This window comes from Mirounga angustirostris, unplaced genomic scaffold (genome assembly GCF_029215605.1).
Source record: "Mirounga angustirostris isolate CCGP_5_RB_7025 unplaced genomic scaffold, mMirAng1.0.hap1 SCAF_16, whole genome shotgun sequence".
Lineage (NCBI taxonomy): Eukaryota > Metazoa > Chordata > Mammalia > Carnivora > Phocidae > Mirounga > Mirounga angustirostris.
In genome coordinates this window covers 41,580,612-41,593,209 of record NW_026991724.1, presented here as the reverse complement: position 1 = coordinate 41,593,209, position 12,598 = coordinate 41,580,612, and the positions used below count along the sequence as shown (strand labels likewise).

Here is a 12,598-nt window from a genome sequence, read left to right as displayed (position 1 = left end):
AGGCAGCCTCTCTCTAAGAAAGAAGGACGCGGAGGCAGGGTAGAAATGACTGTGTATTCCCTGGTTACAAAGCGGGGCTGTGGCGGTCACCAGCATGTCCGGCGGGTCAGCAGACCAGCAGGGCCTCATCGTCACTGGCCTCCAACGTTGGGGAGCAGGGCGGTGGGGGACTCCTGCAGACACCCAGTGGCTCTCCTGGATGGGGGCCTAGGGTGCTGCTGGCAGTGGGAGCCGGGGGGTGAGGGTCCTGGGCCGAGCAGGGCTCCCGAGGCATGTCCACAGGGGCCGGGCTGTCCACCCGAGGGTCCCTGCCGGCTTTTCTGTCCTTGTCCACCAGCCTGCCCTCCAGGTCCCGCAGGCCAGAGGGGGGCAGCACAGAGGGTCCCACTTCTGGCGCATGGCCTGGGGGGGGCCCATCCCCAGCTGCCGCGGGGCTGCCTGTGTCCGTGAGGGGTGCGGGGGGCTCCGGGGTAGTCCCTGATGCAGGCTGGAGGAGCCCGTCACCTAGCACCGTCTGTGAGGTGCGTGCGGCCGTCAGCAGTGGGATCTGTCCCCGCGGCGCCCGCGGCCGGTGAAAGAGCCGGTTCCAGAGGCGGCCGAGGCGGCGGCGGGAAGGCCCTCGGCGGGAGGCGTGCCGGCGCATCTGTCGGCGCATGGCTGTGCGAAGGTTCTGTAGCACCGAGGCCTGGAGGGCGGGGTGGTGGCGGAGGGGGCAGAGGTCAGCGCAACCCCAAGAGACCAACTTGTTCCCCCCAACCTGGCCGTGGCCTCACCACCGCCCCCCACCTCCCTCGACCCTTGCAAGGGCCATGCACTGTCTGACCTGGCCCCTTGGTCTCCCCATCTGGCCGTCCTCTGAGGTCCAAGTGGGAGCCTGGGTCCCCGGGGTCTTACCCACCCCACCCACCCCCGGCACGCACCTGGGATGCACTGTAGACGGGGAAGTCCTCCACGGGCGGAATGAGGCCCTGGGCGATGAGCTGCCCGTAGGATGGGGGTGCCTCCCGCCGCACAAACTCAGCCTCCAGGCGTGTCATCTGGGTCTCGAAGGCCCTGAAGGCAGCGGCGGGGGGTGGGGTCGGGGGGGTGCAGGAGGGCAGCATGGCGGGGCTGGCCGGGGTCCGCACCCTGCCCGCCTCCCACGGGTGCCACCCCCCTCCCCGGCCCTCCAGCCCGAGCTCCCGGGATGCCGGGGAGAGGTCCACACGTGGACAGCCCGAGCCCCCCGCCCCCCGCCCCGCCCCCCGCGGCCCCCCACCTGTACTCCTGCGTGCGCAGCGAGTAGAGCTTGAAGGCGCAGCCCAGCGCGATGACGAGCAGCAGGCCGCACACCAGGCTGCCGATGAGTGCCGCCGTGATGACCTTGCGGGGCACGGCCGCCAGGCAGCCGTGCTCGTCACTGCCGTCCTGGCAGTCCTCCTGGCCGTCACAGCGCCACGTCTCGAAAATGCACAGGTTGGTGCCGCAGTGGAAGGTGCCGGGCTGGCAGGAGAAGCAGTTCTTCTCGTCAGCGCCGTCCGGGCAGCTCTTCTGGTTGTTGCAGCGGTCGGCGGGCGTGTAGCACAGGCCGCTGCCGCCCTCGCAGGGGTACTGGTCCGGCGGGCAGGCGGGGCAGCCCTGCTCGTCGCGGCCACTGGCGCAGTGCCACCAGCCGTCGCAGCGCTGGGGCTCGGAGAAGCAGCCCTGCTCGCCCGCGGCGCCCGCGGCGCCCTCGCCGCCGCTCCCGCACGGCTGTTCCCACGGGAGGCAGTAGCCCTTGACCTGGTAGGTGGCGTTGAAGCCGTGGCCGGCGCTGCGGGCGCGGGCGTGGTAGGCCACGGTGAGGCGGCCCTGGGCGGCCTCGAGGCTCACGGGCCGGTGGTTGCTGCGGTAGGACAGCGTCTGCAGCAGGCGGTCGCCGCGCTCGCCCAGGCCCTCGTACACCTGCACGTAGTCGTCGTAGCCCAGCCGCAGCTCCAGCTGCAGCAGCACGCGCCGCGGGTCCTGCGTGTCCACCAGCCACGTGCAGTGCAGGTCCGAGGGCCCGCGCGCCGCGCCGAACAGGTCCGGGGAGGCGAAGGAGCCGTAGAAGCTGCCCAGCCGCCGGCCGCACGCCAGGTCGGGGCAGCCGGCCTCGTCCGAGCCGTCCCCGCAGTCCTGCGTGCCGTCGCAGCGCCGCTCGGCCGGCAGGCAGCGCGTGGAGCGCGCCCCGCTGCAGGGGAAGGTGCCCCCGGGGCACAGGCTGCCCGGAGGCTCGGAGGCGGGCGCCGAGCAGTTGCCCTCGTCCGAGCCGTCGCCGCACTCGTCCACCGTGTTGCACTGCCATGGGCCCGGCAGGCACTTGCCATTGTCACAGCGGAACTCGTCGGCCTGGCAGGACACCTGGCCCAGCTTCCCTGTGGGGTGGAGAGCGGGGGGCGGGGGGGGACACACGGTCAGGGGAGCCCAGAGCCTCCCTCCGGCAGGTGACCGGGGCCAGCAGCAGGCAGGGTGGCTCCCCTGTCCCAGCCCAGCCTCCCAACCCGAGGGGTGGAGACGCCTCAAATGTCCGGGTGGGCTCATCCCTGACTTGAGCCAAGGGTGTGAAGTGGGCTCAGTGAGCTCGAGGGGCTTCAAGGCACCCTGAGGCCCAGTCCCCCCGACGGACGGGGCTGCTGGGGGAGACCCAGCAGGTTGTGGGCCAGGAGAGGGTGCTGCCGGGGCCCCGGGAGCCCGTGCGCCCCTGGTGCCCTGCCCCACCCTGCTGCCAGCACCACCTCGGATGTACGACAGACGGAAGCCCTGGGCCTGGCCGGAGCTGGAGGCGTCGGAGTGGAAGAAGATCCAGACGTGGTCCCGGGCCGAGATGAAGGCAGGTGGGATGGCGGAGCCGCAGAGCCGGAAGGCCTCCTGGCGGGGCGGGGCCGCTGGGCCCAGCATGAGCCAGTCCAGGGAGCACTGGTGGGACTCCTCCACGTCAAAGTTGCGGAAGCTGCGGGGGCCGAGGGGAACGAGGACCGCAGGGGTGGGCGGGCAGGCAGGGAGCCCGCAGACCTGAGCTCAGGGCAAGGCTGGCCAGCCCCACAGGCCTCTGCACTCCTCCACTCCGGGCCTCTGGATGGGACCCCTGCTGCCACCCAGGGGCCTGAGGGCAGCTCCATGAAGCTGTGTGCAGCCCCATTGCAGCTCTGTGAAGGCCTCACCTCGTCCTTTTCTGCCCTCCGTTGGCACACACAGTGCCCACCCCGAAGCCAAAGTGGAGGGGGCGTCAGAAGCCCCATCAGGCGCAATTCCTTCCCCCGACATGCTCCCTTGAAGGGTCCAGATCCCTCCCTCGCTGGGTCTGCTGGGATAGACCCAGCACACACAGGCCTCTCCAATGAGGGAGTAGATGCACACAGGGCTGGCCTAGCCACGGCTGGGTGACAGCTTGTCACCTGGAGAGAAACCCCGGTGCTGGCCCCCCAGCCCAGGCTGTGCGGCAAGCAGGCACAGACACCAGGATGCCCCTCTGCTTTGGAGCCAGGGAGCCAGGGAGTACCTGGGCCTTCTGGGCTTTGGCACCCCGACCCGATCCCCCACGGCCACCCCAGGCCAGGGTTCCAGACTCGGTTCCACATCTCGCACCTCGGCACGTCCCTGCAGCTGGAGCGCCTGGGCTCCTGCCTAGCTCCATCTCCTGCCCAGACTGGCCCCGAGGCCCCTGGGGAACCCCTGCTCTGGGCTCCACGCCAGCCTGGCCTCAAGCCCCCTGCAGGGCAGAGAAAACACTTCCGCCACCTCAAAGCCCAGTGCCCCCGGCTCCTCTCCCTGGCCGGGCTGAGGGCATCCACGGCCCCCGCGGTCCATGAGAGAGGCTCACATGGCAGAGGTCCAGCAGGAGAGGTGGCCTGCTACAGGGGCCCACAGACACCCAGGGAGCTGGGCACACTCACATGCTCACACATGTGCACACCACTCACATGCACCCATACTTACACACACCCCTGCCCTCTGCACCTGTCCATGCATGTGCTCATGCACACGCAGACTCTCACACCCCTGCCCTCTGCACCTGCTCATACACGTGTTCATGTGCATGCATGTGCTCACACACACACCTGCCCTCCGCACCTGCTCATACGTGCACTCACACACAGGCACCATTACACACGCGCCCACGCTCTCACACACACACACACACTTACTCAGCATGTGCAGGCCCACGGAGTTCCCTTCTGACGCCCTGGGTCCCCTTACCTGATGGTGATCATGTCCCCGCGGTCACCCTGGATGTACCAGCTGCAGTTGGTGCCCGGCGGGTAGTTGAGGGGCCAGGCCGGGCTGTAGATGACGCCGCGCCGCTCCATGTGCTGCTCCAGCCTCCCGCTGCAGGCGGCTGTCGGGACAAGAGGCTGAGAAGGGCCGGCTGCCCTCTGGGTGGGAAGGGAGGTGGGGGTGCACTCGAGCCCCCCCCCCGCCGTGGCTTGAGCATGGGCCTTTCCCAGGGTGGGATCAAGGCCAGACAAGGGTGGTCATGGCCAGGGCAAGGCCAAACGCAAGACTTCATGGTTATGGGGGGGCAAGGACCCACAAGGTCTCAGGGCAGCCTTGGCCCCCAGCCATACCCTGTGCACCGAAGCGTAGGTCCTATCCCCCATTCCCCGCAGGGCTGGTAATGAGCCCACCAACAGCCCCCTTGGCACCTCCAAGGTGCAGCCTCTTGGCCTCAGCTCAGGGGAGAATTCTGCACCCCTAGGCCTGTTGGGCCTGCATGGGCAATCCACTGCGGTTCCCTGCCTGCCCTCCCTGGGACAAATACAGGCCTTGGCCCCGGGAGGGGAGGGGCTTTGCTCACCCAGCACAGAGTTACTGGGTACCTACTAAGTGGCAGGCACAAGGACTAGGCATGCTGAGGAAGACAGTCAAAAGCCCCACTCCGTGGAGGCTGCAGGGAGAGCAGACATGCTCATCTCTTGGGGGGGAGGGCAGTGAAGATCATAAAACAGGCCTGCAGGGAGGCCAATGTCCAGATGGGGCCGGAACACAGGCTGGGTCTGATCACACCTTGTGTGGCACTGGGGTTTCATCCTGAGCATCAGTGGGAAGCCACCGGAGGTAGATGTCATAACCAGACAAGGAAACAGGCTCAGAGAGGGCAAGGGACCTGCCCATGGCCACAGAGCAGTAAGTGACAGAGTCAGGGTCAGCCTTAGTCCCCTGGTGGGATCAGCCTCTCACTGCCGGCCTTGAACCAAAGCATTTATGAAATGTTGACCATCTGCTGCCTCAGGGACCAGTGCAGGCTATCATCCCAGCCAGTGCGATCGAGGAATGCCATAAAGCCCAGCCCTGCGGGCCTTGCTTTACCCACTTCATTACTCGTGCCTCTGCTTCCAGCTGAGCCGGCCCAGCCTGGAGACTCCAGAGCCTGCACTGGTGTGTCCTGGCCTTCCCGGGACCAGGCAAGGCCTCTGCACTTGACCACACCTACCCCTTCCAGCCCCTGCAGCCCTTCACCACACCACCTCGTCTGATCCTCACAAAAGCCTGTGGCAAAGGCAGGGTCCATTACACAGATGGAGAAACTGAAGCCAGTGACACCACCTCCCCACTCTCATACTGCCTGGCCCCTTCCACTGTTGCCCTCAAGCCAGGGCCTCTCTGCTGGCCTTCAACAAGACTCCAGCTGCCTCCCATGCTCTCAGGACCGTGACCAGGGAGGTCCAGGTGATCCAATACTGTGACTAACAGGGAAGTGGAAACCCCTGCCAACAGCTCACGAAAGCATCAAAGGACTAAAGAGAAACACCCACACTTGACCCTGAAACAAGGCTGGCCACCCGCGGGTTGCCATCAGAGCCCCGGTAGCTCCTGGTCAGCAAGGCACCAGGCTTGCTTGGCACTCCCCGGTGGCCTGGAGGGCCAGCCTCCCCGACCCGCAGATTTCTGACCCATCAAACAGGATCAATAAGAGCACGCAGGAGGGGAAGGACCAGGGCCCCTTCCCTCTGACAGATGAGGCCACTGGCTTTGTGAGCCTCACAGAGACCCTGGGTGCTGCCCCGGGGACCTGGGAGGTGTGAGGTTATGAAAGCCAGAAGAGGCTTCTCCTCCTGGACGGTGCTGGGCAAGAGGTTCACAGGCAGGGAGAACCTGGCACGGCTGGGGTGCATCTTCCCCCTCTACGTCAAATCCACACAGTAAACCCGAAGTCAGGAGACTCCGTCAGCCAGGGCAGGAAGCACCCTTTGTTGCCCTGTCCCCTCACCCCCTAGAACAGGGCCGGGGGCAAAGCAGGGCCTGGTCACACCTACCCTGCCCAGGAGGCCAGCCTTCCTCAGGGACAAAACACTCAGAAAGGCCAGGTTCCTCACCCGTGAATCCTACCGGCATCACCTGCCCCAGCCAGAATATGCTTCTAGACCTAGGTCTGGCCCTACTTTCCAGGTCTCTCGGACCAGCAGCCGAGTCAGGAGCAAGGGACTAGCAGCTGCCAGCCCAGCTCTACCTCTCAGCAAAGCCCCTGACAACATGTCCCCCCAAAGAGCCTCCCCACTGAGCAGCCCCCAGGACTGCCCCAGAAATTCCCACATAGGGGGCAGCAAGAGATCACGTTTTCTGCAGCCGTCAGCCTGGCCCACACAGAGTGCACGTGGAGCAGGAGAGAGGGCAGAGTCCGTGCAGGGGCGCTGGGAGCTCGGGTCAGGGCCTCCTGACTGGACACTCGCTTGGCCTTGAGCCTGGAGGCGATCACCAGCTCGGACAACCAGCCCCAGGTGTCTCTGTGATGGCAGCCTCGCTCCCACCCCAGGATCAAGGCACAGGCTGGGGAAAGGCCTCACGAGTCCACTCCCAGGGCTCACACTGCCAGGCACGCCGTTCCGCCCTAGGCCTCAACTTGCCCATCAGTAAAATGGAGTCCGTGGGTGCTGCTTGTCTCGGAGGGTGGCTGGGAAATTCGAGGAAAGTGGCAATCTCTAGGAAGACATTCACGTGATGGGGGGCATGGGAGGCGCCCCGTGGAGGTGAGGATCTGACGGGGTGTGTGATGATGAGTGGGCAGTGGAGGGTGATGGGAGGATTGTGTTTGCAGGATAGCGTTTGGGGGTGTTTGGGGGCTTTAACTGCAGGTGACCTCTGTTCACGCCGGCGGAAGACTACTTAGCCCTTGGGCCAAGGTGGCCTGCTTAAGGGGGCAAGGGATGACCGAGCACCAGCAAACTCCCTTCTTTCCTGGTCTAAAGAGTCACGACATAGTGCTGAGGAAGCATGAGCAAGGCCTGATGGAGCACAGTTTGCAGATCCGGTTTCCAGAGGCAATCAATACTCTAGACAACCTGCGTGCTGTCACTACACGACAGGGAGCTGGGGGCCCCCGAACCCAGCGTGCGGGGGAGACTACCTGGTGAGTGGAAAGCAGCCTGGAGACTCTGTCCAGGCTCACAGCGCTGGCGTCCCCAGCAGCCACATGGCCGAGCCCCGAGTCCGGGGTGCGGGAGGTGGGTCAGCGGACCCAGTCTGTGCGTGCCAACCTGGGGCAGGACCGGGGGCTGGGAGGCAGACACCTGTGAGGTCTCCCCAGGCAGTCCAGCCAGGCCCCGGTCTGAGCCGTCACCTCAGGCAGCCTGAAGCTGGTGTCCGCTCCTCTGAGCAATGCTAGAGGGATAGAGCTAGACTCCAGGAGAGCTAGGGCCCCCGGCCACTGCCTGTGGCCACACGGGTCGAGCACGCAGCTCAAGCCTCGGGGACGCCACGCATAGGCACCATGATGTGAATGGTGGCCCCCAAAGAACAATGCAGATGCCGGCTAAGACCTACCAAACGTGCAGACCTGCATGGCTCTTTCTCTCCCTGACTCTATGAGCGAACCTTGTCCCTGGAACATCACTTTCTAAACCCAGGGCACAAGCATGTGGCCAACATGCTGAGGCCACATGGCCACCCCCCACACCAGCAGGAGGGCTCACCTGGGTCTCACATCTGTAAGACCTGACCCCCCTCCCCGGGTCCCCTCCCTCCCACTCTCTACCATGGCCACAGACCCCTGACCCCAGCGGGGACAGTCAATGTCCCCCGGGAAATTGGGATGGGGAGACTGGGCAGTTCGCTGCATGGGCCAGGACACCACAGGTGAGTAAGTCAGGGCCCCGGGCCAGCTGCATCAGCAGAGGAGGCCAGACTGCAGGGAACAGGAGTCCACCTGCAGGGGAAATCAGGAGGGAGCCCGAGGAGCCGCATCTGAGAGATGGGCCTGCGAAAGCAGCTTCGGTGGGCCCTGGGTCTCCCCATCCCAGTGACCGTGGCCCGCAGAGATCCCTCTCCCTGAGCCAGCCTCAGTGGCTTTCGGCTACAAGGTCCTGAGCAGAATTAGAAACCCCAGGTGCCTCCAACCCACAAGGCAGCACAGCGAGTGTCACAGGCCCCCCACTCCAGAGACCGCACATTGTCCCCAGCTCCCTAAGGCCCTTCTCAGATGTCTCCCGGTGGCCCCAAGGGCCATGAGGCCTGGGGCTTCCCCGTGGCAGTCCCCGCAGCAAAGAGCAAATGCCCTTGATGGCCTCAGTCGCCCCTCCCGCTCCTGACAGCCTTCGAGGTGCCTGGCATGGGGCCCGAACACAAAGATGGCCTGTGGATGGTTGGACCCACTGTGACAGGCAGGGGAAAGGGGTGGAGTTTAACCGTGTTTCTTAGATCCCATAGGCCACCACTAATCTCAGGGCCAAAACATCAGCCAACGTGGGAATCTCTCTCCGTCGCACCAGCTTGCCTGGGACTGGTCTTGCTTAGACAGACCAGCTGAACCCAGGCTGAGCCACCTTCTTTTCTAATTCGCATACCAAGCCAGTGTTTCCCCTGCCCTAGATCATCCCAGGGCCAGGTACCAGGCAACTAGAGACCACCCCTGTAGCCTCAAGCCAGCCAGAATTCTTGAAACTAGCCAAGCCTGAGCTGTTTCCCCAGCCCTGCCTAGCCTTTCCCATGGAAACTCCAACAAAGGCCGAGCCTGGGCCTTCCTCCCACTCCTGAATCTGCCTAACCAAACCTGGCATTCCCCCTGTGGCCCTGTGGGGTGTGGCCTGTCCCTTCATCTCAAGACACATGACTAACAAATTCTCCTGTCAATGGCATTGGCCTCTCTGTGTCATCACTCGGTCATACCTTCATAAGCTGAATCCCAGGTATAACTTTAAAACAGGCAGGCATCTCACCGTGCCTCGTGGCCTCAGGGAACCCCACAGCCTACAGGAAGCACAACCTGTCAATTATGCTGGACTCATGACAGTCTGCTAGTGGCATTAAAAGCCACCATGTGTCATGGCCACGCTGAGTGCCTTGTCTCATTTGCTCATTTGACCCTAATAACCAGGCTTTGAGGTAGGTCCTGTTACTGCGCCCATTTTACAGAAGAGGAAACTGAGACTCAGGGAGGTGTAAGCTTGCCCAAGGACAAACGACTCCTTGGTGATGCAGGAAAAGTTCACAAGGGCTAAAGTTGGATGAGGCCAGCTGACCACAGAGGTGGACGGGCCCTGAAGGCCTGTCCTCAAAGGTCACTAGGACCAGAAGGGCAGGGAAGAAGGGAGGAAGGAGAAGCATCTCACTCACCTAAAGCAGGAACTGCACTGCTGAGCCGCCCGGTGAGAACGATGTTTACTGTGGGAGACACAAGGAGGAGTCAGCAGGAGGCAGTGGCTCTTGGGGCCAACACCTGCCCTGGGCCAACAGCAGCCCTAGATGGGCGCAGGACAACACAGCCAAACTCCGGGCCACTTCTTTCATCTCACAGGGCCAGGCCCAGCGTGCTGCCAGAGACTTCCACTCCCACCTGGTCCTGCTGGGATGAGCAGAGGGGAGACCCCTCGAGGGTCTCAGGACCCCCCAGCTTCTCCCAAAGAGAGCCAGCGCACAAGCCTGGTTGCAACAGACCACTTCTGTTGCTCCCCATGCCTGTGGATTCTAACTCACATGGGAAGGGATGTGTTTCTGTCTCCCCTCTCCAGCTCGGAAGCTCGTGTGGGGCCACCCTGGTTCAGCCTGGATAAGGGCTCTGCCTTCAAGGGGCCCCGACCACTTGGAGGAATCCCTCTGAGGGGCTTTGCCAGCCACCTGGGCTACCGACAAGCCAGGGAGGGAGGAAGCAGTTCCGATTACCCCATTTTATAGGGATGCACAGTTAGCAGGATTCAAGGTCCACCTCACTATGCCATGCTGACCTTGAGAAGAGGGGCAAAGAACTCTCCTGCCACCCATCCCCTCAAGTATCTACCTCCATGGGGTTTGTCCTTTGCTTTCATCTACTGCTTTTCTTCAGGGGTTTACAGGACCAGGAGGAGGATATGGGCAAACTCAACTTCCCAGGGTTCAGGGTGCCTCCTTTCCCCAACATCAAAGATGCCAAGGGAGGCAGGGAGCATCTCTGCCAGGTCAGCCCCCACCTGGTGAGGATGCAGGGGCAGATGCCCCCTCTGAAAACCCCAGGCTCTGCTAGCCAGAGCCTGGGCCACATCTGGGCAGAGAGGGCCTTGGGTAAGCCGAAGGGCCTGTCCTCCTGCCCTGCTCACCTGGGAAGCCCAGCGCCCAACAGCTCAGAGTCCAGAGCACATGACCACTAACAGACTGGGCAGTGGGCACTTCTGCGGGGGATCCCAGCCCTTACTAGACTTTACCACACCTGAACCAAGGGGCCTTCCACAAGACTCAGAGCTCCCTGATTCTGGCCTCCAAGAAGAGGGCAAAGCTTAAAATGGACAGGTTTCTTTTTCACTGTGTCATTTCCGTAGCTTCAAGCAAACTTATGGGGCTTACAGCATCTTCACTAATGTCACGGTAGGGTGTCCCCTAATGACCCCAAGCTCGGATCATGGCCTCCCTCCTTCATCATGGTAAATAAAGGAGCCATGTGGATTGAGGATTTAACTCCTTTCTTCCCCTCTCCCCCACCCAACACAGGGCCGTGGAGCGGTGGACAGAAAAACTCCTGGATAGGGCGGGAGTCCCTCCCACCCAGGTGCCAGGCCCGGACAGGTCCCAGGGCCCTCCCCAAACACACCACGCTGGGCTGAACAGGCCTGCCCGCTGGGTCTTAGACACAAAGGCAAGACAGGAGTCACTCTCGCCGCTGCCTCCCGCCCGGCATCCCGACCGCGGCTCCCGCTGGCACCCGCCCCCACCCCAGGTCCCGGCAGGAAACACTTCCTTCTTCAGGGCACAGCCGGCCGCAGACCCGCCCGCCTCGCCTTTGTCCGCAGCTCCGGAGGCCCCAACCCCGCCAGGCCCGGCGGAAAGCCACTGCCTGCCCGCCCGCACCACGCGGCCGCCCCGCGCCCCGCTGCCCCGGGCTCCACGCGCTGTTGCGAGCCGGGCGGGAGCCGGGGCTCGGCTGCCAGAGTCGCCTCCCAGGCCCGAGAGCGCAGCAGGCCGGAGGGGGGGCCGGGGGGGGCGCTGGGGGCCGTCCGGGCCCGCTCCGGAAAGCTCCGGCTGGAGCCCGGGGGAGCGGGCCGGGCCAGGGTCGCCCGGGGCGCGGCGCGGAGCGGCGAGATGGGGGCCCGGCCCCGCCCGGCCTGCGCGGCCCGCTCACCCAGGCAGACGACGGCGAGCTGCGCCCGGGCGCCCGGCGCCCCCTCCGACCCCGCGGCCGCCCGCTTCTCCATGCCGGGGCCGGCCGCCCGCGGGCGCCGCCTCCTGTCCCCCAGGCTGCGGCAGCGGCTCCGGCTCCGGCTCGGGCTCCGGCTCGGGCTCCCGCGGCGGCTGCCGGCCGGGTGCGGGCGGTGGCTCCGGCGGCGTCTTTGTGAGGCGGCGGTGCAGGCCCGCAGCGCGCGCGGGGCCACATCGGCCGCGGCGTCACGGGCCCCGCGGGGGCTCAGCGGCGGCCGCCAGGGAGGACCCCCGCCCGCCGCTGCCCCCGCGCCCCGGGCGCCTCGCCGCCGCCGCCCCCGCCGCCGCCGCCGCCGCCGGCCTGTGCCCGGGGGCCCCCGGCGCGCCCATGCCCCTCGGTGCGCAGCCCGCCCGGCCCCGGCGCCCCCGGCCCCGCGCGGCCGGGTGCCGTCGCTGGTGCGTCCGTGGGTCTGTGGGTCCCCGCGCCAGCCCGGAGCCCGGAGGCCGCGCCGCGCCAGCCACGTGACGCGCCCGCCGAGCCGCAGTGGCGCTGGCCGGGCGCGGGGGGAGGCGGCGGGGCGGGCCGGGGGCGCGCGCCCCGCCTCGGTGCTGGACAGCTCCGCGCCGCCGCCCGGGCCGGTCGGCGCCCCCCGCCCCGCAGCCCTGGAGCCAGGGCCCCGTCAGCTCCGGCGCGGTCTGCTCCCGGCCCACGAACTGGGGCCGCTGTGCCGGGGAGGGGAAGGGAGTGGAGGGGAGAGAGGACTGGTAGAAGGTGGCTGCTTAGGGGACCTGAGGGCAGGACGGCGCGAGGTGGCGCAGGGCGCAGGCCTGTCTGCCCCGCGAGGTGGCCCTGTTCCCGCCCCTGCAACCCCTGTGGCCCTCGTTTGCCACAGCCCGACTGGCCCTGGCACATCCCTGAAATGCATCCTTCTGTGCAGAGCAAGGCTTGTGAAGAGATACTGGGGAACACGTCAGGCCTCTGGAAATTCACCCGTTCCGGGGACCCCTGAGCCCACCTAATCACCTCGTCAGGTCCTGGGGAATGGAAAGGAGGCTCGCTTTT

General features: G+C 65.6%; 1 protein-coding gene across 3 annotated transcripts; it reads right to left on the bottom strand.

Moving 5' to 3' along the window:
* Positions 1-40: 40 nt before the first annotated feature.
* LRP3 (LDL receptor related protein 3) lies at positions 41-11,865 on the bottom strand. Of its 3 annotated transcripts, XM_045891220.3 has the most exons (7): positions 11,519-11,862; positions 9,547-9,594; positions 4,198-4,336; positions 2,736-2,950; positions 1,259-2,375; positions 921-1,053; positions 41-685 (listed from the first exon to the last, which is right to left on the bottom strand). In XM_045891220.3, the coding sequence occupies exons 1-7, from the start codon at positions 11,589-11,591 to the stop codon at positions 107-109; spliced, it is 2,304 nt and encodes a 767-aa protein (XP_045747176.1). In that variant the 5' UTR covers positions 11,592-11,862; the 3' UTR covers positions 41-106. The 3 variants fall into 3 exon arrangements, with proteins under 3 accessions (XP_045747176.1, XP_064437629.1, XP_064437630.1); XM_064581559.1 differs by having other exon boundaries at positions 1,259-2,950; positions 11,519-11,865; XM_064581560.1 differs by lacking the exon at positions 11,519-11,862 and having other exon boundaries at positions 1,259-2,950; positions 4,198-4,352.
* Positions 11,866-12,598: the final 733 nt, after the last annotated feature.